Here is a 26,499-nt window from a genome sequence, read left to right as displayed (position 1 = left end):
AATATTAATAAGGTTTTTGCTCAATACCCAGGGTTCTTTACAGAGAAGTCCCCCTAACTGAGGCACTCTGGAATAAGTCACTGGCATTTCCTCGAAGTTTCAGCCCCAGGTCACTGGGGCCTGGAGACCATCGGAAGGGGCAGAGGGTCACGAGAGCAGACCGCTGCTTTTAAGGTGCAGCCAAGAGAATCAGCAGATTGGAAGAAACAGACACAATGCCACCCCTTACCAGGACCCAGTTTTCTCTTAGGAGGCCAGTCTATGCCAGGGTCAAAGCTGGGCTAGGTGGCAAAGAGGGGGCCCCTCTGCCTCTATTGCTTTGGAAGTGGCAAGTGTGCAGTTGGCGTCTCTCCTCGGGGTGGCTCACGCTTCAGACCCCTGGTGCCTGGGCTCCTTCCCCTCCCCCACGGGGCTCCAGGAGGAGGAGAGCCTGAGACTGGGCTGCAGGGAAGGGGCCAGGAAGGAGGGGGCTGGAGGACGAGAAGGCAGGGCAGGGTTGTGCTATCGCTATCCTCACAGATGGGGAGCAGAGTGCAAATCCGCGTCTGTCACGTGTAAGCTCCTGCCGCAGGCTGCTGCCACTGAGCATCTCCTCACACACTTAAATATTGACCCAAAAGAAATTCCGACCTTTCTTTCCTTTTTTTTTTCTTTTTTTTTTTTTTAAAGTGCAAAAAGCTCTCTGCTGCCCTAGAGAGAGGATCTTTGGACAGGCCGTTCAATGCAAAGTAAAAGGGGGCAGCTGATGGGGCTCGACACAGGGCGGTGGAGGGGGAGACACCATGCTCCCCTCCCTCCCTCCCTCCACACACACGTGTAATACACTCAGCCACACACACAGAGGCACATGCACACCCCCTTCCACGGCTACAGGCAGAGGGCAGGTGACTGGCTTCAAAGCAGGAACCCCCCCCCCACCCTGCCACAAGGTGCCGGATCAGTGAGCCACTGGGGCTAAACACAGGCCTGGGCTCTGGGGGCTACACCACAGCGGAGGCCCGGAGCCTGCTGGGAGGCAGGTGGGGACCTAGCCAAGCTCTCTGTTCTCCCCGGCTTGGGGAGATAGGCTGCTCCCTCTGAGGACACATATCCTGGGAAAGCCCTGTCCAGGCAGGAAGGAGGAACGTGTGGAAAGGGCAGTGGGAGGCTAAAGAGAGAGGGGAACAAGGAGGTGGTGCCTGTCTCAGAATCTGCCAAGGAAGCAATAAAACGGGGGTGTCCCTGGGGTACACAGTTCCAGCTCCTCTGAAGAGCTTCAACCCCAGTAAGTGCAACAAGGACCTCAGAGAGACTAGCGGGCAAGTCTGGTGCGGGGGGGGGGGGGGGGTGTGACCTCATTACGCGAACTACCACGAGCATCGGACAGGATCAAGCTAAAGGAAGGGGCAGAGCGTGGACACGGATGAGAGGTTTTAGACACCTCAACAGCACCAGTATGATCTGCACGGGTCTGGCCTTCCTGGGGCTGCTGGCCCCTCCTGCATAAGCCGGGAGAGTGTGGTGGAGGAGAGACACGCACGGGACACCACGAGGAGAACCTGGCCACGGAGACAGGGCCGCTTTCTTCCCTGGAAATTTGCTCAGAACCAGGCACGGCTGGGGACCATGAATGGGGAGAAGGGCTCCAGGGCCCAGCACGGATGACGGTTGCACAGACACCCCAAACTGAGAGCCCGGCCTCCCGGCCGGTGAACAAGCGGGCAGACAGGCAGGTGAGCAAGCGAGCAGGCACCTTGACAGCATACAGCCTGTGCTCTCCCCTCGGATTCGGATCAGTCTGCTACTCCTTTCTCCTCAGGAGGAGAGGAGCAGGCAGGCAAGCCTGGTGTCTAGCCCCCTCTCTGCCCCGCCTGTAGGGGAAGGGCTCAAGGGACAGGAGAGCAGAGAGGGAGTGTGACGCTGGCCTCAGAGCCCGTGCAGGGTCGGGGAGAGAGGCTCTCCTGGCTGGGGAGTCAGGGGAAGATCGGTTTCCTGCTCAGTCTGGGCTGCGCGTGTTTTAGCTGATCTTCTGTATCAGCTTCTCGTCAGACAGGCAGTAGAGACTGTTGATGGACAAGTCTGAGATGAAGTGCTCGCAGGCTTTTCGAGTGATCTGCTTGCATCCTCGAAGGTCGATCAAGGTGACGTTGGCAATTCGCCGTAGGTAGATCAGGGTCTGGTCTGTCAATTTATTGCAACCTGTGAGGAAAGGGACCACGAGGGCAATGCCGTGCACGCACAGCCACAGGAGCCTGCTCTGCCGCTCAGCTCCCCAGCTCTTTCCCTTCAAATGCTAAGCAAAAGCCCTCTCTGTCTCATAAGCTACCGGCTCAGAGACGAGAAGCGAGCCCTTTCTGCCTCCCACCCGGCAAGGCCAAGGCCGACCAAACTGCAGCCGGCAATGGCCACGCCCTTAAGCACCTGACAAGGACCTGAGGCCTCCATCCCCCGATCAGTTAAAAGAGAGGGAAATCCGTGTCCTTGTCCAGATATGAGGAAAACAACTTAATTCCCTTCAAACAAAGCCAGGTTCTCTGTTTCGCTGGTCAAGCTCCAGGGAGGCCTGAGCCCCTCCGGAGGCGGGCGGCCCTGCCCGTCCTGAAACGCCGCGGCGGCGTACCTGCCATGTTGAGCTCCGTGAGGGAGTAGCGAGTGGAAGACCCGACAGCGGTGAGCAGGTTGGAGGACTGGTCTGTCAGGTGGCTGCAGTGACTGAGGTCTAATCGAGAGAGGAGGGGCATGTGGCGAATGATGAGGCGAAGCGTGGCATCCGTGATGTCAAGGCCTGCCAGCCGGAAGTCAGTCATGTTCCGGAGCTTGCTGCGATTGTCCTGACCTGCACAGGCAAGGCCGGCGCCTAGGTCAAAACTCTCACCTCTAGTCTGGCTCCAACGCTGAGGGCAGCCTCAGCTACTACCGAGCCAGGCCTCCTCGCAGGGGTTAAGCAGAACTGCCCACACCCAGCCCTGCCTGCAGGGAGTGAGTGGGGTGTGGGGGCAGTTTCTAGGAAACCAGACACGTTTTCGTTCTTCCCAGCTGCTAGATTATGCCTCACACAGCAAAAAGGGATGTGTGGAACGCTCCACCCCTCTCCACACTCCCACACTTTTCTAGACCATAATGCAAACGGCTTCTAACGTCCCACCTCAACCATGAAGACTTCCCAGACTTCCTCAGGATTACACCATCTGCGTCCCAGACGGAGTCCCCCTCCTTTGCCTGCAGGCAGGTAGCCGGCTGTGAACAGCTAACCTGTGCGTCCACACCGCCCGGCACTCTGCCCTCCATCTGTACTCATCCACAGCATCATTCTGGGCACTTCCTTAGTTTCTGAGGCAAAGTCTGTCAAAAGACAAAGCTACCCTAAGATGAACACAGAGAAGTCAGGCCCAGAGCATACCTGGTTTATCAGCCGGTGGAGTCAGCAAGTCCCGAATTTGAGGGTCCTTGATTCCTACTGCCCACCGAAGATCAAGGGTCCTGAGAAGGGGGCAGCTGGAGGTGCTGAGGGCAGATACTGCAGACCAGGAGCAGCCTGCTAGGAGGAGGTCTTTCAGTCCTACAACGGGAACAAAGACACATGCAACCGGATACTCTATTGCATTTCCTAGCTTTGGTGGTAAAACCAATTGCTTAGTTCCTACCAGAGTAATGTAGTGAGCGTGAGTGACTTCCTATCTTCTAAGACCCCAAAATGCTGAAGAGAGAAGGCATGCTAAGGGGCCAGTCATGGCAGTAACATACTCAAATCTTGTCAGTGGCTCTGCCAAGAAGACCCAAGGTCTTTGCCGTCCAGGGTGATGACTGACTAGTCCAGCTAGCCTGGAGCGGTGCCCTGGGGACTGGCAGTTAGGGGGCCCTGGGTGAAACCCCTGTTAACAAGCAGGAAATGACAATGGCATGGGACTGCTGCCCAATATTGCTCTAAAGCAATTTTATTTACTTTTTCAAAATTTTACTTATTTATTGACAGAGAGAGAGAGACAGACACAGACACACAGAGAGAGAGAGAGCGATAGCACAAGCAGAGAGAGAGGGAGAAGCAGGCCCTCCCCTGAGCAGGGAGCCTGACGCGGGACTTGATCCCAGGACCCCAGGATCATGACCTGAGCCCAAGGCAGATGCTCAACTGACTGAGCCACCAGGTGCTCCGCCCTAAAGCAATCGGAAGCAGCACTGCCTACAGCCAGCCTTCCCTGCCTGCTCACCCGGCAGCCTGTTGACGAGCCACGTCAGTTGTTTCTTGGAGATGTTGGTCCAACTGAGGTCAAGGCTGACTGGCTGCCTCTTGATGATGCCACTGAGAGCCTGGGGTACAATAGCCTTACACCTACTCAAGTCAATTTTTGTCCAAAGTCTCTTGTCGCAGCACCTGTGATAGAGAGAGAGAGAACTGGCCGTCAACAACCCAATACCCCTGGTCGGAGGAGCTCCCATCAAAGTGTGCTGCGGGCTTCTGGGAGAAGCAGAGCACGTGGAGAGCCACCCTGCCTGGTTAGGCTCTTCTATAAGCAGACAGGTACCACACCCTGGGTTTTTTATTAATTGTTGTTGGTTTTGGTCTTGTTTTTTTTTTTGCTTCAGAGAAAAGGACTTGTCCTTTACGGCAACCATACAGGTTAAGCAGTGAACTTGACCCAGTTCACCAATTTACTCTGGAAGGGCTGAGAACACAACTGTTAGGAACACACAACAGACAGTACTGTAACCCCTCAATTGCATTAAAACAATATGGCTCCCACCAAAGCTTGTAGAAGGACGTATTAAAAAATTTGACTTCTTACTGCCCGAAGCCTTAGACTTGACTCCAAGTTTCTCCCTTGTCAGTCATACCCAGCTGCCCGGGCTGCAGGCTGTTCCTCAGCACAGCTACAATCCATCCTGCCTTAAGCCCTACAAAGAGCCCATCCCTGTATGAGGCCGAAAGACGGACTTTATCATCAGGCCAGGACAGTCTTCTCCCTGCCTTGCATTTCTGCTTCAGTGCTGCCTTTTTATTTTCTGCTCCAGTCCAGATCAGAACTGGAAGGGAAAGGCTGCCTTCCCACTGCAATCTACAGTCCACAGGCCATAAATAGCACTGCAACATGCAGGCTTCTGTTTAATATTTTACAGCCCCTGCCCCCAAGCCTGGCTCAGAGTCTGGTCAGCAGGGGAAGGGGAGACAGCACGTAAGATGAGTCTTATGTGACTTGGTCTGGAAACTGAGGGTTAGAGCCAGGCAGGCCCGCTAGCCCTACAAAGAGAAAATATTAGGACAATTTGGGTAGATCACATATTAATTCAGATTTGGGAAATAAACGCGCATTTGCAAAAAATGAGGTCTTTATTTAAAGACTGAAAATATTTCACCAATGGCGCATGAGACTTATATGGTAAAAAAAAGCTGCTTATGATAGAGCAGTGAGTCTCAAACTTTAACGTGTATCAGAAGCCCCTGAAGACGTGTAAAAAACAGATGGCCTGGCCCCACCCCCAAAGGTTCTGACTCAGAAGTATTGAAACAGGCCATGAGAATCTGCATTTCTAACATGATCCCGGGCAATGCCAGTGGCCCACCAGTAGTCTGAGCGTCACATTTTGAAAACTACTGTAACTGGGTTTGGCCCAGATACAAAGGATATGTTACATCCTAGGGTCTAGGAGCAAAAGGAAAAATAATGCCCTATGGAAACGTCTGTTCATCATCTCGAGGGACTTTTTCTCCCCGCGAAGTATCTCACTGCTGAGCTTGAGAAGAAATGGCACGTCTCATTAGGAAGGATGAGTAAGTCTCAGGAAGCTCAAAATGCGACTCTGCTTCCTGAAGAAAGGAACTAGGGTCCAGACTTGGGAGATAAGAACAAAACCTGGAAAACTGTGAAAACATTCGCGTTTTTTGAAAAGCATGTCCACCTCTTTCAGTAGATGGAGAGGAAACGGAGGCAGGGGCTCGAGAGCAGTCACCTGTGTCAGCAGCAACAGGAGTGCGACACAGCACAGGCTCTCAGCACACGCGTGCTGAGTACAGGTTACTTAAGGGGGGAAAACTGATGACTAAAGGCTTTACACAAACTGTATAAATCCATCCCCCAAATCAGTTTCATACACCCCGGAGAGAGAAACGGGAAAGTACAGAGCAGGGAGAGGAAGCAAAGGGCCAAATTTCCCCGAGGACACGTGTAGGCACAAAGAGCCACATCTTTAACAGGACCCGCTGTCTAGGGAGCGGACTGAACGGATTCAATCCTTGGGGACCCAGCAAGCCTCCAGATGCCAAGGCGCATGCAGTTCTCATATGGAAAATCTGCCACCTACTCCCATACCCCTATTCCTGATCCCTGTATCCCTGCTCACCATTTATACCACGTCTTGCACACTCGCATACATTCACAAAGTTCTCTGCGGCTGAGGTAGCGGAAGACAGACATCCAGACCTCCCGCTGCATCCAGCTTTCGTCTCCATCCTGAGCCCAACTGCCCCGGCCATTCAGCCTGGCTGCACCCCCCTCCTCTGCACTGTCATCTTCCTCCTCCTCCTCCTCCTCTTCCTCCTCCTCTCCCCCCAGCCCCTCCTCATCCCCACGCTGGGGGGTTCGGGCTGGGCAGTGCTGCACTAGCACACGGGGGGAATGGCGAAGGTTGGCAGAGGAGGCCGTGATGGCCTGCAGCTTGGGCACAATGGATGTCCCGTGGAGCTCTTTGGTGGGCCTCTGCAGCGTGACAGTGAGGTACGATCCCCGGATCTTGGCTTTCTCAACTTCAGACAGCTCCTTTTTGCCGCTGGGATTGTTCTCCTTTTCCCGTACCATGGTGCGCTCTGTGGCCTGTAGCCGCAGCAACTGCCGCCGTTTGAAGCGCTCATCGCGGCTGGCACTGTGGTGGTCGCTGGGGCCAGCCCCAGGGGATGACCGAGTCACCATACCCCGGGGGGAGACCGGGTCATGGATGAGCTGCAGCATGGAGGTGGGTGAGTGAGGCGGGGGCGTGAGGGGCTCGTCGCAGCTCCGCAGGGGCCGCAGGACTTTGGCTTGCACGGCTTCGTCGTCACTCTCTTCCATTTTCCGCTTCTGCAAAACACGCCCCCAAAAAGCCCCATCAGTACCTTCCTCCAAAACCCTCTAAATTTGCAGTGAGCCTCACTGTTGCTCTCAGGAGACTAGAAAGAAGACAGATCACTGCTCTTCTACGGGGAAAGGGGTAGCTGCAGGCTACAGGGTGGTCACCTCCTCAGAGTCTGCAATCCGCCACATCAGCAACCGGGCCCAAGCCTGTGCTGGAGAAAGCTGATTACAGAACAAACCCTTAAAATAGGTCACTTGGGAAATCTACCTGTGACACAAAGGTTTGCATCCAAGTATAGAGGAGTGAGATCCAAATTTGGGCTGCATGATTCCACAGCCCACCTTATGCATCTCTTGCCCCCAATTTTGGGATTATAATTCCCTGGATAAAGATATCCTTTAAAGAGGCCACAACTTTACCCCTATGCAATCTGACCATTTTTTTTTTTTTAAAAGACTTTATTTATTTATTTGACAGACAGAGATCACAAGTAGGCAGAGGCAGGCAGAGAGAGAGAGAGGGAAGAACGCTCCCCAATGAGCAGAGAGCCTGACATGGGGCTCGATCCCAGGTCCCTGAGATCGTGACCTGAGCCGAAGGCAGAGGCTCAACCCACTGAGCCACCCAGGCGCCCCCACAGTCTGACCATTTTTAATTCTGTCTCTAATTTAGCTCCTTCACCCTGGAGAGGCGTCTGATGGTAGATGCTTGTGGTAGAAGAAAAGCAGCCCACAGAAACCGTTGAACTAGGACACGGATCTCACAGCAGTAAGCACCACGTTTAGCTCCAGCGTCTGAGCCAGACTCTACCAGGCTGCTTCCTCCCCTCCACACCCCAGCCTATCACTAGAGACCAACCCCACGGAAGACAACGCAGAGCGCGAGAACCTCTGTGAGCAACTGCACTGCTCCAGAGGCGTGTGCGCCAGACGAAGAGGAGGAACTGGGGTTCAGTGAAGCCAGTGCTCCACACAGGCCAACACCTCGTCCCAGGGCACCTGTCTCTTCCTGGCGCCCACCCGTGACTCTGCCGTGATGACGCCAAACCAGTGTTCCACTAGGGATCAGAGAGCAGTGTTCGTATTTTCCTCACGGAGACCGTTTCTGTCCCTCAGCAACAAGCCCCGCTCCCTTTGCTCTGTACTTAGAGCACTATGGCTGGAGAGAACGACCACCTCCTGGGTGCTGGCGTTGACAATGCAGGAAGGTAACACTAGAACCCAGAACCTGCCGGCCCACCTGTTATAGAAGGGAGGCAAACGCCCACCACCACGGTGCTGCCAGCGAGGACAAAAAATGTAGAAGCGTCCAGTATAAGAACCTGAGGTAAGGAGAACTTCAGGACTAGTCAACTCTACATCCCCACAACTGATAGACTGAAATTCAACTACTTCAGTGCCCAAGTGGGAAGAAACAGAAAGACGACAAGGAAATTTGTCTTTGCTCCTGTGCAATGGGCCCATGAGGGGACCACTAGGGGCTGGATGGCTGCCACCAGGCCAGCTGCCTCCTCTAGGTGTGCCTTCAACAGGTCTTGTTCTTGCTGGTCTGAGTAACCAGAGTCCTTCTGGCCCTTTAGCATTACCCATCGGGCCAGCAACCTCGACTACTCAGGGCCAAGGTCATGGCACTGGTCCCCCTGCAGGGAGGGGCTACCTCTGTGGGACATGTTTGGGCACAAGGGCAGGGCTTTCTGCAAGGCCACAAAGGTGAAGAGGACAAAAATGTGAGCCTGCTTAACTGGAAACTCCAGCACACCACTGTACTTACCCACTGCCTCAGGTCACTGCCTTCCCTTTAGTTTCATTCCTCAGGAGCAACCGTGCTCGCCTCACCGCCCTCCTCAAATAACTCAGCTGTCTGTGCCGCCTAGGGTCCCAGAGTGTAAAAAGACCTCAGCGATTTGCAGACCCCAAGTGGAACAGTATTCAGTAATACAAAAAACCCAAACATTAAAAATTCAAAACAAAAGAAAAAATAATTAAGCAAAGGTGAAAAAAAAAGACACAATACAAAATAATCTCTGTGGGTCAGAAAAACTATGTGAATAAAGTCGCAAAGGCAAATGTATTCTAGCCATCCTTCAAGCCTGGCATTTCCTTTCTTCTCCAGTGCCGTCTGGAAAAAGCTCCCCTACCTGCGCTTTCTCTGAGCTGTCCTCCTGGTAGCACTTTGGACACTCCCAGCAATTTGGCAATTCCTCGTTAAGCAGCCCTTCTCCATCCATCTAGAGTAAGACAGGGATGTTAAAAATCTTAGCACATTAGAAGCAAACAAACAAACAAAAAAACAAAATATAAGAAACCCCAGCCTCTTTTCTTTTTTTTAAAGATTTTATTTATTGAGAGAGAGAAAGAGGAAGACAGCACAAGCAGGGGGAGCAGCAGGTTTCCCGCTGAGCAGAGAGCCCGATGCGGGGCTCGATCCCAGGACCCTGGGATCATGACCTGAGCTGAAGGCAGAGGCTTAACTGACTGAGCCACCCAGGCACCCCCACCCCGGCCTGTTTCTTAAGGCTCCTGTATCATACAGTAACAGCCACATGGTTGGGAAGAACGTGGAAGTTACCTATTCATAAACACGTCGGTGTTTGTGGAGATTCCCAAGAGTCTGGGTCAATGTGGGGTCTCTCTCCTGACATACACATGTATATATTCATCTCTCCTGACACATTCATTTTCTTGAAAGTTTCCTGCCACTCTGCGGAAGGAACTGACCACACAATTCAGAAGGTGCCAGACCTTATCTTGATAGTGGGGCACAATAATTATGACTGCTTGGGTTCTGACACCAGTGGCCTAGTCTCTGTGACACTGTGCTCTCAACTATAAAGTGGGGATAAATAACAACTCCTATCTTATGGGGTTGTAGTGAGGAGTAAATGAATTACCCGTTAAGTGTTTAGGAAAATGCTTAGCGTATAGTAAATACTTTATCGACATGGAGATGATACCCTATCTTACTGATCCTAAGATGCATATTTTTTCACATCTGACTATTTCAAAAATTGGGCTGCGTCTCACAATTAACAGTATCTTACAATCATTGTCAGCCAGGTGGCAGTCATGATACAGTTGTCACCCTTGGAGAAATCAACTAAATACCAGTACCAATGCCCTTTAGATTGAAAGAAATATGAAGTAATAGGGTAGACCTGACTTCACAGGGCTGTCTTCAAGACGTAAACAAGAGGGGTGCCTGAGTGGCTTAGTCAGTTAAGTGTGTGACTCTTGGTTTCAGCTCAGGTCATGATCTCAGGGTCGTGGGATCGAGCCTCACATTGGGCTCCGTGCTCAGCAGGAATCTGCTTGAGATTGTCTCTCCCCATCCCTTCCTCTACTCATGTGTTTTCGCTCTCAAATAAATAGATCTTTAAAAAAAAAAAAAATTTAGAAGAAGATGTAAACAAGAGAACGCATGTAAAACAGTGGTTCCCCAGGTGCCTGGGTGGCTCAGCTGGTTAAGGGTCAACTCTGGATTCCGGCTTGGGTCAGGATCACAGGGCTGTGAGACAGAGCCCTGCATTAGGCTTGGAGCTGGTAGTGGAGCCTGCTTTCCCTCTGCCCTTCCCCTCCTCCCTCTCAGAATCAATCAGTGAATCAATCAATCAGTGGTTCTCTGACCCAGCTACACATTAGTATCATTTAAGGAGCTTCTGCACACACTTAGGCCCAGGGTCCCTGCCTGAAGAGTGGACATGCCCTCTTTTTTTTTTTTTTTTTAAGATTTTATTTATTTATTTGATAGCTAGAGATCACAAGTAGGCAGACAGGCAGGCAGAGAGAGAGAGGAGGAAGCAGGCTCCCTGCTGAGCAGGGAGCCCAATGTGGGGCTCGGTCCCAGGACTCTGGAATCATGACCTGAGCCGGAGGCAGAAGCTTTAACCCACTGAGCCATCCAGGCGCCCCAAGGACATGACCTCTTAAAAAACTGCATCAACTTCCCTATTACTTTCTTAGAGGCCCTCATGTGCATACAAAGCGTGATAGAGCATAAGCACTCATTAAACATTAGCTGATACCATCACTCTCAACATCTTTCAGGAACTCATATCCAGAGATACACTGAAGTACAGAGCACAGATGCTTAAAGGCACAAGGCATTCCGAAATAGACCAAGCAGTACCGCCATGGCCTGGCGACTCCAAATACACTCTTTGGAGGCCAGACTGCAAGCTCCAGGAGGACAGGAACTGAACTATTATTTTGTCCTGGGCTATCCTCAGGGTCTAACACAGCGGCTGACACACAAACCAGGCATCCGAATCAACGATGTTAGACTATGACATGACCCACAGCTGACGGTCCCTATTAGGGACGCTGGTGGCCTCTTGTGACAGATTCCCACTCCCTGCTCCACCCAGTGCCTTCAGACATCCTACCAGCTGAGGCCTCAGGGGCCCCTGAGGCCTCTCCTCACCTGGAGGCAGCCAGGATGAACAATCTCATTGCAGATACAGCATTCCATGAGTTTCTTCTCGAAGTCCTGTGTCTCCTCATTTTGATCCACCTCTCCACAGAGGGAACACGTGACGGAGTGAGGCAGTCTGGGCTACAAGAGGACAAAGAAACCAAGAAAAGAGCAGACTTAGATGCTTATCAGTTCAGCTTCCCTTTAACTCAAGATGGGTGATTTGCTTCCTGTAATTCTCAGGGAGCGTGGAAACTGGGCAAAGAGCGGTTTCTGGTAAGGTAACCAGTGGAGGAAGACAGGGAGAACAAACCAGCTGGAAACTGGAAACAAAGACCAGTTCACTCTCACCAGTCAGTCCCAGGCCTCACAGGCCCTCCTTCCTAATCCACGCAAAGAGGGACCGACGGCAGTGACTTGTCCTTGCCATACTGCTTTCTTAGTTGGAAACTGGGCAAGCAAGGACGAAAAATTAAACAGGATCATTTCTGAGCCCAGAGAGAAAACGGACAAACAAAGCAAGCCAAAAGAGACAGAAACTTCTTTCCATCTCCGAAGTCTCTAGAACTCTCACTACCTGTACTTCAGTCCCTTTGGCACCACCTGTCTTCTCCCTCCCCCAAGTTCTTTACCCAGCAGGCCACTTACTGCCAAGCACTGCCGAAGAACACAGGACTGCTTCATGCGACCAGGCCCCCCAAACTTCTTCATGTCCCTGCAGTAGTGGCAAACACCACACTCTCCTTGCACACACGCTTTGCACTTCCGACAGCGCACTCGTCTCCGCCTGGCTCCTGACACTATGGGGGAGGCGGCAGCTGGCCTCACAGGTGTTAACCGAGGAGCCGGTTTCATGGTGTGAGGCTTTGTGATGGGGATGGTAGGAACCCGCACCTTTGGCCGGGCGGGGAATTTAAGCTGGAAAGAGAAAGCAGCGAGGTCAAATATATCAAGTAACTCTGAGGACTGGAGAAGGTGGAAGATAATGCAGCTTGGCAAACTATGGCCCATGAGCAAATCGGCCCACTGCCCGTTTTTGTAAATGAAATGTGACCAGAACACAGTGACGCTCATCTGTTTACGTATTGTCTATGGCTGCTTTCACGTGCAACTGCAGAGTTGAGAAGTTGCCACAGAGACTGTATGGCCTGCAAAACCAAAAATATTTATTGCCTTTATTATATTTGTCATCTGTGTATTACCTGTATAGAAAAGGTTTGCCAATCTCGTCAGTCTTTTTACCTCACCCACATCCGTCTCACTCTGCTGAGCTGTGACATCCCCCCACTCCCTGTACCAAAGCCATCCAGGGGCCCTCTGATATTTCCTTGTCCTGAATACTCCTACTCAGAAGATACTCATAAAGAAGACCGTAAACTACTTGAGGGTGAGACGGATCTTGCTCATTTCTTTATTATTCTCAATCTGGTACATAACACACACTCCAGTAGCCCTTAGGTATAGAATATATTTCTTAGGTATACGTTTATAATCTTATTACTTGTCTTTGTCCTGGTGATCTTTTCAAGAACAAGGACTGGGTCTTTTAGTTCTTCAAATTTCCAGGGTACCTTAAACATGTTTCTGACACAAAACATACAACAGCGAGAAATGACTGAACTGTTTTGAGGCAGTTTCATGTGGTCAAGCATCGGCTAGGTGGGACTTCACCTAGAAAGTGGTTCTTTTAAGACATCTTTCACAGCTATACACCTAAACATTCCTAGAATGTGACAGCTCCGCAAATTTCAACTGGGGACACCAAGGAAGGGCCTACGTATTTGCCAAACTCACGGCAAAGATCAGAATGCTAGCTCTTATTTTTATTTAATAAATAACCATGACAAAGGACAATACAGGAAAAAAATCATACACAATCTAACGAAAACTCATAAACGACAATTTATTAGCTAACAGGTCATTCCTTTCCTTCTTTTTTCAATTTGATACTGAAAAATCCAAATTAAGGGGTTTCCTGAGTGTGTGCACTCACTCCATCATTGAAATATTCCGGCCATTTAAATATATATAATTCTTTTGGCTAGTTTTAAAAAATATCTGTGAAAATAACTGAATCACTGGGCCAGAAGGATAGGAACAAATCCATTCTGGTGAATAAATGCACAATTTTTGGATCTAAACCTGGAGGCAGGTTCCTAGTTTGATAGTTTTGTTAAGAGAGTCACCTCCAAAGACAGCCAATTATCCTGACCTAAGAGTTAAAACAGAACAGAGTAATGATTTTCTGTCAGTTTATTTTAATGTGCCAAAAGCTGTCTGCCTGTAGTTGTGCTTTTTCTTCCTGGAACGGTGATGATCAGCCAGCAAAATGCTCCAGCAGCCTGAAGATCAAGAACAGTTCCTTACCTTATCCCTTTTTGGCCACTGCACTATAGGGACTCCGGTGAGGGCTAACTTGGGATCGCTGTTGGCAAGCTCCTCCAGCAAAATCTGAGGGTGGGACAGGATAGAAGAGGGGGAGGAAAAGCAGGGCACAGTGAACAAAGAGCCAACGACTCCAGCAGCATCAAGACTTAGCCCCGGTCCCTAAAACCAACATGGGAAGGGCAGGCTGGCAACTGTGTTTTCCCGTCGTTTAATAGAGACTCGCTGTAAAACAAACTGAAGATGAAAGAGAAAACTCCGACTAGTGTAGTACTATCAAGACTTTGAATTTACCTTTGCTCCCAACCCGAAACTCGCATACTCACTGTACCGCTGGTATGTACACTGAAGTAGCTAGCTACGTGGCAACAAGTGTTACTTGTCATACAGTTCTATATATGGCAGTACAACTCTATACTGCCCCTTTACTTCTCAATACCAGTCAATGAATATTATCAAGAAGTAAGTACTGCCTTCATTTTGTAGATCTCAGCAAAGTGGCAAAAAAGACTGGCTAATACTGGATTAATTAATATGAAACGCAGAGTCTTAATGTCTTAATTCAACCCAGAGCTCTGTTCTTCTAAAGCTGATTACAGAAATCTCAACTTCAAATCAACCAATCAATTGATCAATCTCTCTCTCTCTCACACATAAAGTCAAGTATTTGGCTTTATTCTTGTAAACGGAGCAGGAACAATCTTAGGGACAACAGTTTTGACTTGAAGACAATGCGACAGTAAGAAACTGCCGCTGAAGTGATTCATACTGGTTGACTGTTACTTGGAAACAAGTCTTTATGTTTTAGACAGAAACTTCTGAATCCCAGACCTTCTAGCAGAGTGAAATCCCTCTTTCCCTGACCTCATAAGCCCTAATGCAAAGGTAACAGCAAAAACCCCACAAATCCAGAAGACAAGTTACCAGATTCCTTTCAGGTTGCCCTCCCTCGTGTATTAACTGTTTCAACAACTAAACTTTGATCCAGGACCGGGAGCGTGCCTGGGCCATCTTTAATGATCATTTCCATATTCCTGCAGGCTCGGCCTAGAAGACCAGGGCTTTTTGAGGCATGAAGCACTTCTCTACCAAGCATTTTCATCCTAACCTAAGGATCATGATCCAAATCCCAGAGTTGGGACTCAGAAAGACCCTTAAAAACTCACACCCAGGAAGCTCCCCCACGAAGATCCCCTTTGCCAAGTCTCCAGATGCCTCTCACCCTCCCCCAAACTGATTTCATTTGCAGACGTTTTATTTACTTCAAGTTGCTATGGCATCCTATTCTGAAGCCTCCTGTTTAACACCACCCAGCGTGGGCTGAAGAGGCGGGGTGCGGTGCCACGTGGGACTAGGCTCTGGTATGGGCTCCTAATCTCCCTAGGGTGAAAAATTCAGGTCCATTCAACGTGTGTGCGAGGGAGTGCACAGCTCCCCTCCCCCAGGTCACACTGCCGAGGAGTAGGACTCTGCCCATTTCCTCTGCCGGAGAGCACTGAGCTGTCCACAAACAGGGACTTTCCACTTTCAGCAAAACAGACCGCACAGAAAGATCTGCGATTGTCTGAGGAGGAAAGGAACCTAACTGCTCACCAAAAGCAGTCTACTTCTACCTGCACGGTTTTTTGTGTGGGGGACAGGGAAAGGTAGGTGGAGAAACTGCCTCTGCGTGGGGGTGGAGGGGGGCAGCTGTTCTCGCACATACCGCTCACTTGCCGGGGTCCGTGTGGGTGTGGAGGGAAATGCAGATTTCCTTCCAACCCTTATTTTGTTGGGGCCATACAACCAAGCTCACCCTGCTCATCAAAAAAGGCAGACTCCAGATGAGGCCCTCTAAGAAACCATATAAAGAAGCCACCACCCTTCACCAGAGGGGGTTTGGGACGGGGAGCGGAGAGCGGGGGTGGAGTGCGGAAAGGCTGACGCCTATCTAGGCTCCTGGCATTCGGGAGAACATTCAAACACAAGCCCACACCCCACACATCACAGGAAGGGGAAGAGAACAGCGGGCGTCTGGGCAGAGAAGGGAAAAGGATTCCCAAAAGCCAAGCGACCCAATTCAAAAGCAGAGCCCACCAGGACAGGGAACAAGTGCGACGACGGCTCACCGGCTCACGCAACACTAAGTAACCTGAGCATTGTCCTGGACCCGCCCGGCAGGCTGTTCTTCTGCCTCTCCGGCGAGACAAAGTCCCTACAGTTACACACACCCCGAGTCAGAAAGGGTTCGCCGCCCGCCCGCCTGACCTTGCGTTTCTCGTCGCTCTGGAACTGCCGAGGCTCTTGGTTGAAGTTTTCCCAGCGTCTTTGTTTTGTTTTCTGTATTGGAAGTTGTGCTGAAGGAGTTAGGTTTTCTCCCTCTAGGAAAATACCAATTTACTTGAAAATTCTGGAATCTCCCAAAGTACATCAGGCAGGGCAGTCCGGTTATAACCCTTCAGGCTACCCAGAGGGAGCAGCGTGTCGTGTTCTGAGCTCCTTCTCGAGCCCTTCAGCTCAGCCGCGGCTTCCTGTGCCTGCGAACAATGCTGCTGCGTCACCCACATGCAGCTCCCAGAAATGCTTTGCAACGGAAGATGGCAGGAGGGGGAGCTGAGCTCGAGTGAGCGAGCCAGGCAGAGGGCCCAGCCGTCCTGCTGCAGAGTCGGGAGGGGGTGTGCTCGGTGAGGGCTGTCGGCCCGTGATTGGAGGAAAGGCTGCCCAGGAGGCGAGCGGGGCCGCGCCCCCGCCTCCTCCCTCCCACCACCACTGCAATAGGAGAACCCAAGGCCGGCCCCAGAGGGCTCCCTCTGGCCGACTTCGGAAGGCGCCAGCGAAAGGAAAGGCTTTAACCCATTCTGCATCTGCGCCCGTGAGTGTCCTTGCCTCCGTCCACACCCTTCAACGCAGGGTCACCTCTTACTCTTACAGCCACGCTCTTTCCCGGGGAGCAAACACACACGACTGTGCCCCCTGCTCTTCACGCAAACAGCAAGTCGCCCGAAGTTCAGCCTGTGCCAGAGCCAGGCACCCGGGCTGAGCTCCTCTGAGCCCCCTTTCTCCCGGCACACCCGCCTGCTTCACCTGCCCCCAGCGCTGCTCTCCCAAGTCCAGAATTCACAACGAACATACGTGTTTCCAGAAAAACCTTCAGGAACAACACATTTCAACCAATACTGAGATATCCAATACATATGTCTGTTTAATATCAACTAGTTCTACAACAGATGCCTGCCTCTGGTTGCGACTGGGCACTCCACCACCACCGGAACAGCAATGCCTAGGCAGCTAGCGCTTCTAGCAGTTCCATCACGACCAAGTCCAGCGAGCTGAGGCTCAATCGCACGTCCAGGTGCTTTACTCTCCTGCCTTGGAACCAGCACAAGGAGCCACTGAATCTGTCTGCCAACTCCATACCCACCAGTCTCCTCCGACTCTCCGGGACACCAGCACTCCTGCGCATTTCCTACTCCAGTCGTTTGTTTTGCCTGCCCCATTCTTGATGTCCCCTGGATGAAGCAGGTGACCCTGCATCTTGTCAGACACCTCAACCATGCCACTCCTGACAGCCCCTTGAGTGATGTGTGTCACACACTCTCCATGCACTGATCACAGTTAGGGAGAAGCTCAGACTGAACACACACTCTCTCAGGCTACAGTGTATCTTTTGGATCCAGATTTATGTAATTTTTGGACTCTCATAAATGTAACTTGGCTTTTTCAGGAATTACAGATGCTGCTTTGAAAGACCTCAGGCCATTAGGAACCTAGCTAAGAAACATTCTTATTTATTTTCAGGACAGTTGTTTCAGTGAGTTTCTGGTGCAGAGTCAGTGGCTAATGGGCTTTATGGGGCCTAGACCAGGGGCTACATATTTTAATTTTCACAGTAGTTTACCAAGGAAAGGTGGGAGTTCTGTGTTTTTGGTAGAGCTCTTCTGGAAAAGGTTCTATGATCATCCCAATCCTGAACCTCTAGTCTGCACTTTATCTTAAGACTCAAAGACCAAGTGCCATCAGCCTACTATGTTTGACAAACTTTCCTTGATCATGTGGGAGGTCTTCTTAGAAAATCCTTGTTTTGGTCTTGGTCCTATCTAACCTAGAGGGATGATAAAGAATGAATACTTAGGAAAACATATTGTCAAGTTGTAGCAAGTGAAAACCCTAAAGGTCACCAGGAAAGGACAAAAACCAGGTATGATACTGGGGAACTCACTCCAAGTAAGTTTCCAAATCACTAATTAAACAAGGCCAATTTTTTTCTATTAATTAAGAATTAGTAAGAACCTGACGTGTAATACAAGAATGTAATAAAAACACTTTGAAGAATTATATACATTTTAATCTAACCTTACATGCCTTGTAGCTGTTAAATTATTTAAAACTTTCTATTTAAGGGTGCCTGGCTGCTCAGTCAGTAGAGCATGAGACTCAATCTTGGGGTAGCGAGTTCGAGCTCCATAGCAGGTGGAGAGTTTACTTAAAAAAAAAAAATAGTAAGTATAAGTAAACAAAGTAAAACTTTCCACTTACTAACAATGTGTGAATTATTACAAATAACAGTAAAAACTGCAAATGAAGTTTTATTTATAGAGGCTGCCTTCTCCCCCCTCTCATCTAGTTTTATTAAAGATTAAGATCCAATACAGGGTCCTCTACCAGTTCTCTTTAACTAGCATCAGAGTCACCTCCAAAGTGTCAGATGAAGCAAACTTGTGATTAGTGTCTATACTTATCTGAAACCATGACTCTCTGCTTTTAGTTCTAGCACACTCCTGAGATGGAGCCGACTGTAAATTTTTAGATCATGGTTGCAAAACATTAGCATCTCAGATCAGAGCAGCAGTAGTAGTCTATGCACCACAAAGAACAACTCTGGAATTTATAAGTTGAGAGCCATTTATATAATGTTGGCAATGAATCTGTATCATCTAACAGGAAAGTTTATTAACGTTCTATTTTTTATTTAAGAGCTCACCTGAAATTTTTATTTTATTTAAAGATTTAATTTGTTCATTTCACAGAGAGAGCATGCATATAAGCAAAGGGGGAGGGAGAGGGAGAGGCAGGTTCTCTGCTGAGCATGGAGCCTGATAGGGGCTCGATCCCAGGACCCTGAGATCATGACCTGAGCAGAAGGCAGACGTTTAACTGAGCGAGCCACCAGGCGAGGCTAACTTTTAATTTTTATTTATTTATTTCTTGAAGCGGGCTCCATGCCCAGCATGGAGTTCAATGTGGGGCCTGAACTCATGACCCTGAGATCAAGAGTCAGGATGCTTCACTGACTGAACCACCTGGGCCCCTTATTTATTTATTTTTACGTAATTTCCCTACCCAATGTGGGGCACAAACTCACAACCCGAAGATCAAGAGTCACATGTTCCTTCAACTGAGCCAGCCAGGTGCCCCCTAACTCTTGAATTAGTAAGAATGGCACCTCCTTCCCTTAGGACAGAATCCACCCACCACACCCAGTGCTCACTCAGCACCCCACACCACGCAAGGTGCCTGTAAAACCTAGAAGGCACTGACTTTCTCAGCCCATTTAAATGGCTGCTCCAACACTGACCTGTACGCCCCCTGAGGGCTTGATCCATAGCACGTCTGCATATTTACTCCAACACTCAGCCTGCTTCCTGGCACAGAGTAGGCAGGCATTATTCGGAGAAGTGGAATAAATGAATTTCATAGATTTGTAACATCTCATTTTGTTTTCTCTAACAGTGATATGGCTTATTAAGTACTCTACTAATATTATCATTAATTTTCAGAATAGCTCCACTGAGGTAGATGTTATTTTACAGAAAACAGGCTTTCATATATCTAGTATCTTGACTGAAAGTCACTTGTTTGCTAAGCTTATCAAAATAGCTTAGAGGGGCGCCTGGGTGGCTCAGTGGGATAAGCCTCTCCCTTCAGCTCAGGTCATGATCTCAGGGTCCTGGGATCGAGCCCCGCACTGGGCTCTCTGCTCATCGGGGAGCCTGCTTCCCCCTCTCTTCTCTGCCTGCCTCTCTGCCTACTTGTGAGCTAGCTCGCACTCATTCTCTATCTCTAATAAATAAAATCTTTAAAAAAAAAATAGCTTAGAGAAACCAAGAAAGTAAATATACAACACTGAATTTGTTTCACTGAGTTGGGTAGCCAAATACACTGACACACTAAAAATCTTTTACTTATGTACGTATATTAAGAGCTCCTTTATGACCAAAATAAATACAAACAACACAATAAAGTCCGATTAAAAACTCAGTCTTCCAGCTGACGCCCACCACATTGCTGTGACCTACTGGCAGCAGTGGGCATGTCCCTCTCTCCAGCACCTCTGCAATGCACATACAAAAGAGACATTTTCTCACATTAATGGGAGTGTACTATACACGCTGCACCAGGTTCTGTCTCTAATCAACATCTATCAAGCACAAGACTTCCCGGTTTCAGAGATGAGAAAGTACCTCACAGTGCGAGAGAACTCCATTCTACTTTTAGGGAGTCCAAGTTACCATACCTCCCAAACAGACACACCACTGACTATTTTCCCCTGATCTTTTACCAATAAGTCAACACTTTTTAATGCCCCTTTTTAAATCAAATTCCCTTCCAATTTTATATTCTACGATCTTTCTTCAACAACGTGGAATTTAACGTTTGGAATCTTCAAAGCCCTTTCCCACCATCACGAGAAAGGACTTTTCTTTCAGGGATACGCAATTACGGATCTTTCATCTTATCACTTCTACTCTCGTCTCCGCTCCTAGTTCTTTGTGAGAGCCACAAAGGCTGCACCAAGAAGCAATCCCTCTCTCTGCAGGAAGAGTAAACTCCGGGCTTGCTGTCGTCTTCCACTGCAGCACAGGCCTCTATGCTACAGGCTCCAAGTTCTCGAGCACTGCAGTCTCCAGCTGTGCGGGAGTGGCACCTACCCAATCCAGTGCTTCTTTTCTTCTTGGTGGTGTTCAGATTCTCAAAGTATTCAAGCTCTACATTCACTATTGTCTGAAGCTCAGACTAAACATGAATAGTCAAATGCAGGCATAATTATCCGTAGGACCTTAAGTGAAAACTACCTGCAGAGCTGGGATCTAAGTCTGTCGTCTTCTGCGATCAGCTTTACTCTAACTACGGTATCAGGGCAAACAAGACAAGGTGTGGACAAGCCCCTGCAGGAATAATCAAACACTGTAACCCCGCGGTCGTCCCGGTGGCCACTCCCTCCTCGTGCTCTAGTCTCTACGCCACTCTACCTTAGCCAGTGATGTCAACCATGTTTTTCATGATTCCTGACAAACAGAAGGAAGCTCTCCCTAGACTCTTTCCCTAATGCTCAGAGCCCTCTTTGGAGATCTTTTTGACTCATTCCCTTTCTTCCTGCCTCCTTTCACTCTGCTTAGATATTTGACACAAATTTTTCTACATTTTCCCGTACCACTCTGCCTCCTCAAATATCTTTATTTAACTACTGTAGTTAAGGGAGCATCTGTATTTCTATCATGACACTTGACTCTGTACAACTGACCAGTGGATTATAATATGACTTCCTACAACTGGATTCAATGGAGTCAAATCCCCTATTCTTTTTCATGATTCAGAAATATAGATATCCAGACCAAAAGAATGTCAATGAGATATAAACTTAGAAATCTTTCTTTTTAGTGATCCTATAGGCAAGTTAATTAATTTAATGTTTCCTACAGGTATCTATGATGGAATAGCTACATACAAAAGAAACTTCTGGGGACGCCTGGGTGGCTCAGTTGGTTGGACGACTGCCTTCGGCTCAGGTCGTGATCCTGGAGTCCAGGGATCGTGTCCTGCATCGGGCTCCCAGCTCCACGGGGAGTCTGCTTCTCTCTCTGACCTTCTCCTCGCTCATGCTCTCTCTCACTGTCTCTCTCTCAAATAAATAAATAAAATCTTAAAAAAAAAAAAAAAAGAAACTTCTGAGGGAAAAAGGTAAAGATGCTATAATCAAACTCTCAGGAAAGTATAAAAATATATGTCCTATCACAATGGAAAAGAAAAAATTTAAATGTTGCTCACTTTAGGGTGGAAAGTGAATTTAGAATCTAGTTTGTGAGTCTGGAAAAGTACGGTTAAGTTTGTTTTGCAGCGTATTTATCATTATAGAAACAAGACCACACCTACCTGGACCTCTGCCATTTCCTCCCCTAAATATAAGCAACAATGATACCACCTGTCTCTTCTAGAAACCTTTTACAAACCTTGTAAAACCAAACTATAAAACCAACTGTCCCACTTCTGTCACTACCGGAGAGGACCAACCTCACCAGGTTACCACTCTTTCCTGCCTCTAGTCTTTTACCCTTTCACTGATGCCTGAACAGTAAGATACAATTAAAAAGTTTATCATAAAAAGAAAAAGGAGGAGAAAGAAAAGTTCAGGTCCTATCCCAGATAACGGAATTTTTTCCTGAGGTGGTTGGCAGAAGTGGCCAAGGAAAAATGTGAATCAGGAAATCAGAAATGGAACAGACATACTGAGATATTAAGCCCATCTTCCTTAGGGCCACATAAATTTATTCAATAAAATACTTCTGTGGCTTAAAATAATCTGTATGACAAATTTTGAAAATAAACACTTATTTACCAATAGCAAGCCAGCTTTCTAATTCACATATCCATGCCCTGCATCCAAACCGTAGCTCCAAAGGATGACTTACAAAGAAAATTGATATTCCCAGCTTTACAGTTTTTGGTGTTTATGGTAATGGTTACTTGTGAGGAAAGACTTAAAAGAATTTCCTCCAGTTTAGACAGTTGATACCTGGACCCCTGCGAAGCTCATTTTTTTGAGACTAATACATGAAGGGCGGGACAGCTCTGAAAAATCACTATTACTGGGAGATCTCTTGAAAAAGTAGAAAAATATATAACATGAAGAAACCTGATCTAGCAATCAGATAGGTTACGTCTTTTTTTTTTTTTTTTTTTTTTTGACCTCTATGCTCAATGTGGGGACTGACCTCACTACCCAGAGATCAAGGGGCGCATGCTCCACTGAAAGAGCCAGCCCAGCACCACAGGACAGATTATGTTTATTTACAATGACACTTCCTCAGAAGCTGTCCAATGGTTTTTAAAAATTTAAATCTTAAAAGTAGATAAAAATGAAACTGAGTATGTGAAAGCTACTCAACATCAACCAGTGGAAAAGAGCTTCTTCCTTATCTGCTTGGGGTGAGAAACTGCTAGAGATTGTTATTGGCCACTTTTATTCTGAAACAGGCCTCTTTATCTGCGGGTAACTTGTTTAAATATTATTTCCTAATACTATTACTTAGTATTAAAAATAAAAAGTCTCCTTTATTTTTAGAATGAATCTGAAATCTGTGTTTTTAGGACTAAATTTAAGTCCTAATTGAACATATAAATGTTAGTATTTTCACAGCAGGGACCTAACCTCACTTTACGAATTCTAACACTGTACAGCACACACATACCAGTAAATATTAACTTCTTTCTGAATGAACCAGATTATCCGGAATTCCTGTACTTTCTAAGAAATGTGAAACTGCTTGCCCGAGCCAGATGAGTGGCTACCATGCCACATAACCAACCCTTACCTTCACGTCGGCAATAAGAGCATCTTCATCTTCTATCCCTGTGGGGACACATTTCTTGTGCAGTGGCAGAGACTCCAACTTATCTACAAGACAGCGGAGGCCTTCAAGCTCAAAATGGGTCAAATGCACCTGCCTGTCCTTTCGAGGACTACACTGGGGATCCCACACTTGGCCATTATGGGAGCCCCGGCTAGAGTCAGAGGAGGAGTCCCCTGACAAGGTTTTCTTCAGACTTGGAAGACTTCGGCAGGTTTTGCCCAGTCCATCATAATCCAGGTTGACCCCATTGGCTACAGGGCTCGTGAGGACAGAACGCCTATTGCTCAGGCGCCTCGGTTCTCGATCCACTGCTTCTTCATCCCCATTTCCAGATTCCAACCCATTTAACTCCAAATCTGCCAGTAAAAAAAAAATATATAGTAAGAACATGCCACTTGACCATGTGATCAACGAGAAAAACAGGCGGCATGGGAGGGACCCTGGGGTTATAAATGACAAAGCTGGGACATTTTTTTTTTTAAGATTTTATTTATTTATTTGACAGAGAGACCACAAGTGGCAGAGAGTCAGGCAGAGAGAGAGGGGGAAGCAGGCTCCCTGCTGAGCAGAGAGCCCAACGCAGGGCTTGATCCCAGGACCCTGCGATCATGACCCGAGCCGAAGGCAACGGCTTAATCCACTGAGCTACCCAGGCGCCCAAAGCTGGGAATTTTTTTTTTTTTTTTTTAAAGATTTTATTTATTTATTTGACAGACAAGTAGGCAGAGAGGCAGGCAGAGACAGAGAGAGGAGGAAGCAGGCTCCCCGCTGAGCAGAGAGTCCGATGCGGGGCTCGATCCCAGGATCCTGAGATCATGACCTGAGCCGAAGGCAGAGGCTTTAACCCACTGAGCCACCCAGGCGTCCCAAGCTGGGACATTTTAAAATGGTCTTTCCTTATCCCAGCTATGGCTACTTGTTGAAAATCATAGTTACAGGTAAGAGTAGGATCCTGAGTTAGTATAACAGCTAAGGTAATGATCAACTGATTTTTCAAAAGATTGAAGAGTCCATGAACTGCGTGCTAGAAATAAGTCAGCTGACAATGACTATAAATTAATTCCAAGTCCAAACTGAAATTTGGGGTTATAATTTCATTAACTTTTTATTTCATTTTATTTATTTATTTGACACAAAGAGAGAGAGCACAAGCAGGGGGAGCAGCAGGCAGAGGGAGAAGCAAGCTCTTCTCTGAGTAGAGAGCCCGATGGGGGGCTCAGTCCCAGGACCCTGGGATCATGATCTGAGCCAAATGTAGACACTTAACTGAGCCACCCAGGTGCCCCTTCATTAACTTTTTAAAAAGCAGACAGTACGAAGCACATACAGTTTTTTTGTTTGGTTTTGAAATTTATTTATCTGACAGAGAGAGATCACAAGCAAGCAGAGAGGTAGGCAGAGGGAGAGAGGGAAGCAGGCTCCCTGCTGAGCAGAGAGCCGGATGCAGGACTCCATCCCAGGACCCTGAGATCAAGACCCGAGCCGAAGGCAGAGGCCTAACCCACTGAGCCACCCAGGTGCCCGCACATACAGTTTTGTTAAAAGTTTTGGTCATAAAACTAAACTATGGAATTGAAATCTCATCAATATGGCTAACAAAACAAAGCAAGTGTTTTTAAAAAGATTTTGATAGGGAGGCCTGGGTGGCTCAGTGGGTTAAGCCTCTGCCTTCGGCTCGGGTCATGATCCCAGGGTCCTGGAATCAAGCCCCATGTCTGACTCTCTGCTCGGCAGGGAGCCTGTTTCCTCCTCTCTCTCTGCCTGCTTCTCTGCCTACTTGTGATCTCTGTCAAATAAATAAAATCTTTTTTTAAAAAAGAAGATTTTGATAGTCAAAATAAAGATCTAATGAAAGAAAAACTTAAATGTTCACTGGTCCTTTATGATGAAAGTAACAGTAGAAACAGACTCTTCACTAACAGAGCAAACAGAGGATCACCAGAGGGGTGGTGGGTGGGGGTGTGGGTGAAACAGGTGATGGGAATTAAGGAGCATTCTTGCGGTGAGGAGCACCAGGTGCTCTATGGAAGAGCTGAATCACTATACTGTCCACCCGAAACTAGTATTACACTGCCTGCTAACTAACTGGGATTTGAGTAAAAACTTAAAAAAAAAAAAAAAAAAGTATAAAAATTAATTAGCCAATCCAAATGGGAAAACAAGTAATATGTTTATTAGTAATAATTTAGAAAATGTAAGATGGTGCAAAGAAGTAAATATTAGTCATCCCTTATCCCTCTAACCTTGGATAACAACTCATCAGCTGGTATTTTCTTTCCATCCTTTTCCCTTTCTTTTTTATAGCGGCTATGTATTTATTTGAGAGAAAGAGGGCATGAGTAGGACAAGGGGCAGAGAGAGAGAGAGAGAGAGAGAGAGAGAGAGAGAAGGAGATTCCCCGCTGAACAGGGAGCCCACTGCAGGGCTGGACACCAGGACCCTGAGATTAGATCCCAGGACCCTGAGATCACAACCTGATCCAAAGGCAGATGCTTACCTTACTGAGCCACCCAGGCGCCCCTGCATCTTTTTCATTGCATATGCGTATGACTATGGTTGCGCTGGGATATGTGGCATATACAATTAAATTCTGTATCCTGCTTTCATGTACTAGGTGATCATTTTTTATTTTCAAACAAGAATATAAACTATCCTCAAAGGAAAATGCTGAAGCAAAAAAAAAATTATCTGGCTTAGATCGAAGATTCTGTGAAAGACATGACCACAGGATATTACACTGCTGACTCCTCCACACCTCAAGGCATGAAACAACCTAAAAATGTATAACTAACAAAGTATCTTGCCATCCAATAAAATACTTCTCTTAATATAAGTTGAGGAAACATTAAAGCACAGAGGTTAAGGGTATAGATTTTAGAGACTTACCAACTTGACTAAAACTGTAGCTTTCACATTTATAAACTATAGGATCATGGACAGGTTTTTTAATTTCTTTGAAACTTAATGTCACCATTTGTAAAATGAGGATAATACCTACACCTCACAGGTAATAACAGAATTTACTCCTTAGTAATGTGCCTGGAATATAGTTAAGAGTTAGCATGACGACATT

General features: G+C 47.9%; 1 protein-coding gene and 1 long non-coding RNA gene across 5 annotated transcripts in view; one reads left to right on the top strand and one right to left on the bottom strand.

The window, feature by feature from the left end:
* Nucleotides 1–1,318: 1,318 nt before the first annotated feature.
* The window catches only part of KDM2A (lysine demethylase 2A), a 110,609-nt gene continuing 85,428 nt past the window's right edge, over nt 1,319–26,499 (bottom strand). For all 4 annotated transcript variants that reach the window (XM_032879601.1, XM_032879599.1, XM_032879598.1 and 1 more), the window contains 10 exons: nt 23,388–23,782; nt 13,801–13,884; nt 12,082–12,351; nt 11,443–11,574; nt 9,161–9,250; nt 6,316–7,028; nt 4,188–4,351; nt 3,380–3,538; nt 2,600–2,815; nt 1,319–2,178 (listed from right to left, as the gene is read on the bottom strand). In XM_032879601.1, the coding sequence (XP_032735492.1) occupies nt 1,997–2,178; nt 2,600–2,815; nt 3,380–3,538; nt 4,188–4,351; nt 6,316–7,028; nt 9,161–9,250; nt 11,443–11,574; nt 12,082–12,351; nt 13,801–13,884; nt 23,388–23,782 (2,405 nt within the window). In that variant the 3' untranslated portion in view covers nt 1,319–1,996. The remainder of the gene's footprint in view (nt 2,179–2,599; nt 2,816–3,379; nt 3,539–4,187; nt 4,352–6,315; nt 7,029–9,160; nt 9,251–11,442; nt 11,575–12,081; nt 12,352–13,800; nt 13,885–23,387; nt 23,783–26,499) is intronic.
* Nucleotides 15,261–17,521, top strand: LOC116880470. Its single transcript, XR_004385207.1, has 2 exons — nt 15,261–15,464; nt 17,025–17,521. It is a non-coding gene; the product is annotated as an uncharacterized LOC116880470 (long non-coding RNA).

The sequence above is a fragment of the Lontra canadensis genome, unplaced genomic scaffold (assembly GCF_010015895.1).
Source record: "Lontra canadensis isolate GAN:19392208 unplaced genomic scaffold, GSC_riverotter_1.0 scaffold66, whole genome shotgun sequence".
Lineage (NCBI taxonomy): Eukaryota > Metazoa > Chordata > Mammalia > Carnivora > Mustelidae > Lontra > Lontra canadensis.
The sequence above is the reverse complement of the archived record's forward strand: the minus strand, read 5'-3'. Positions and strand labels throughout refer to the sequence as shown.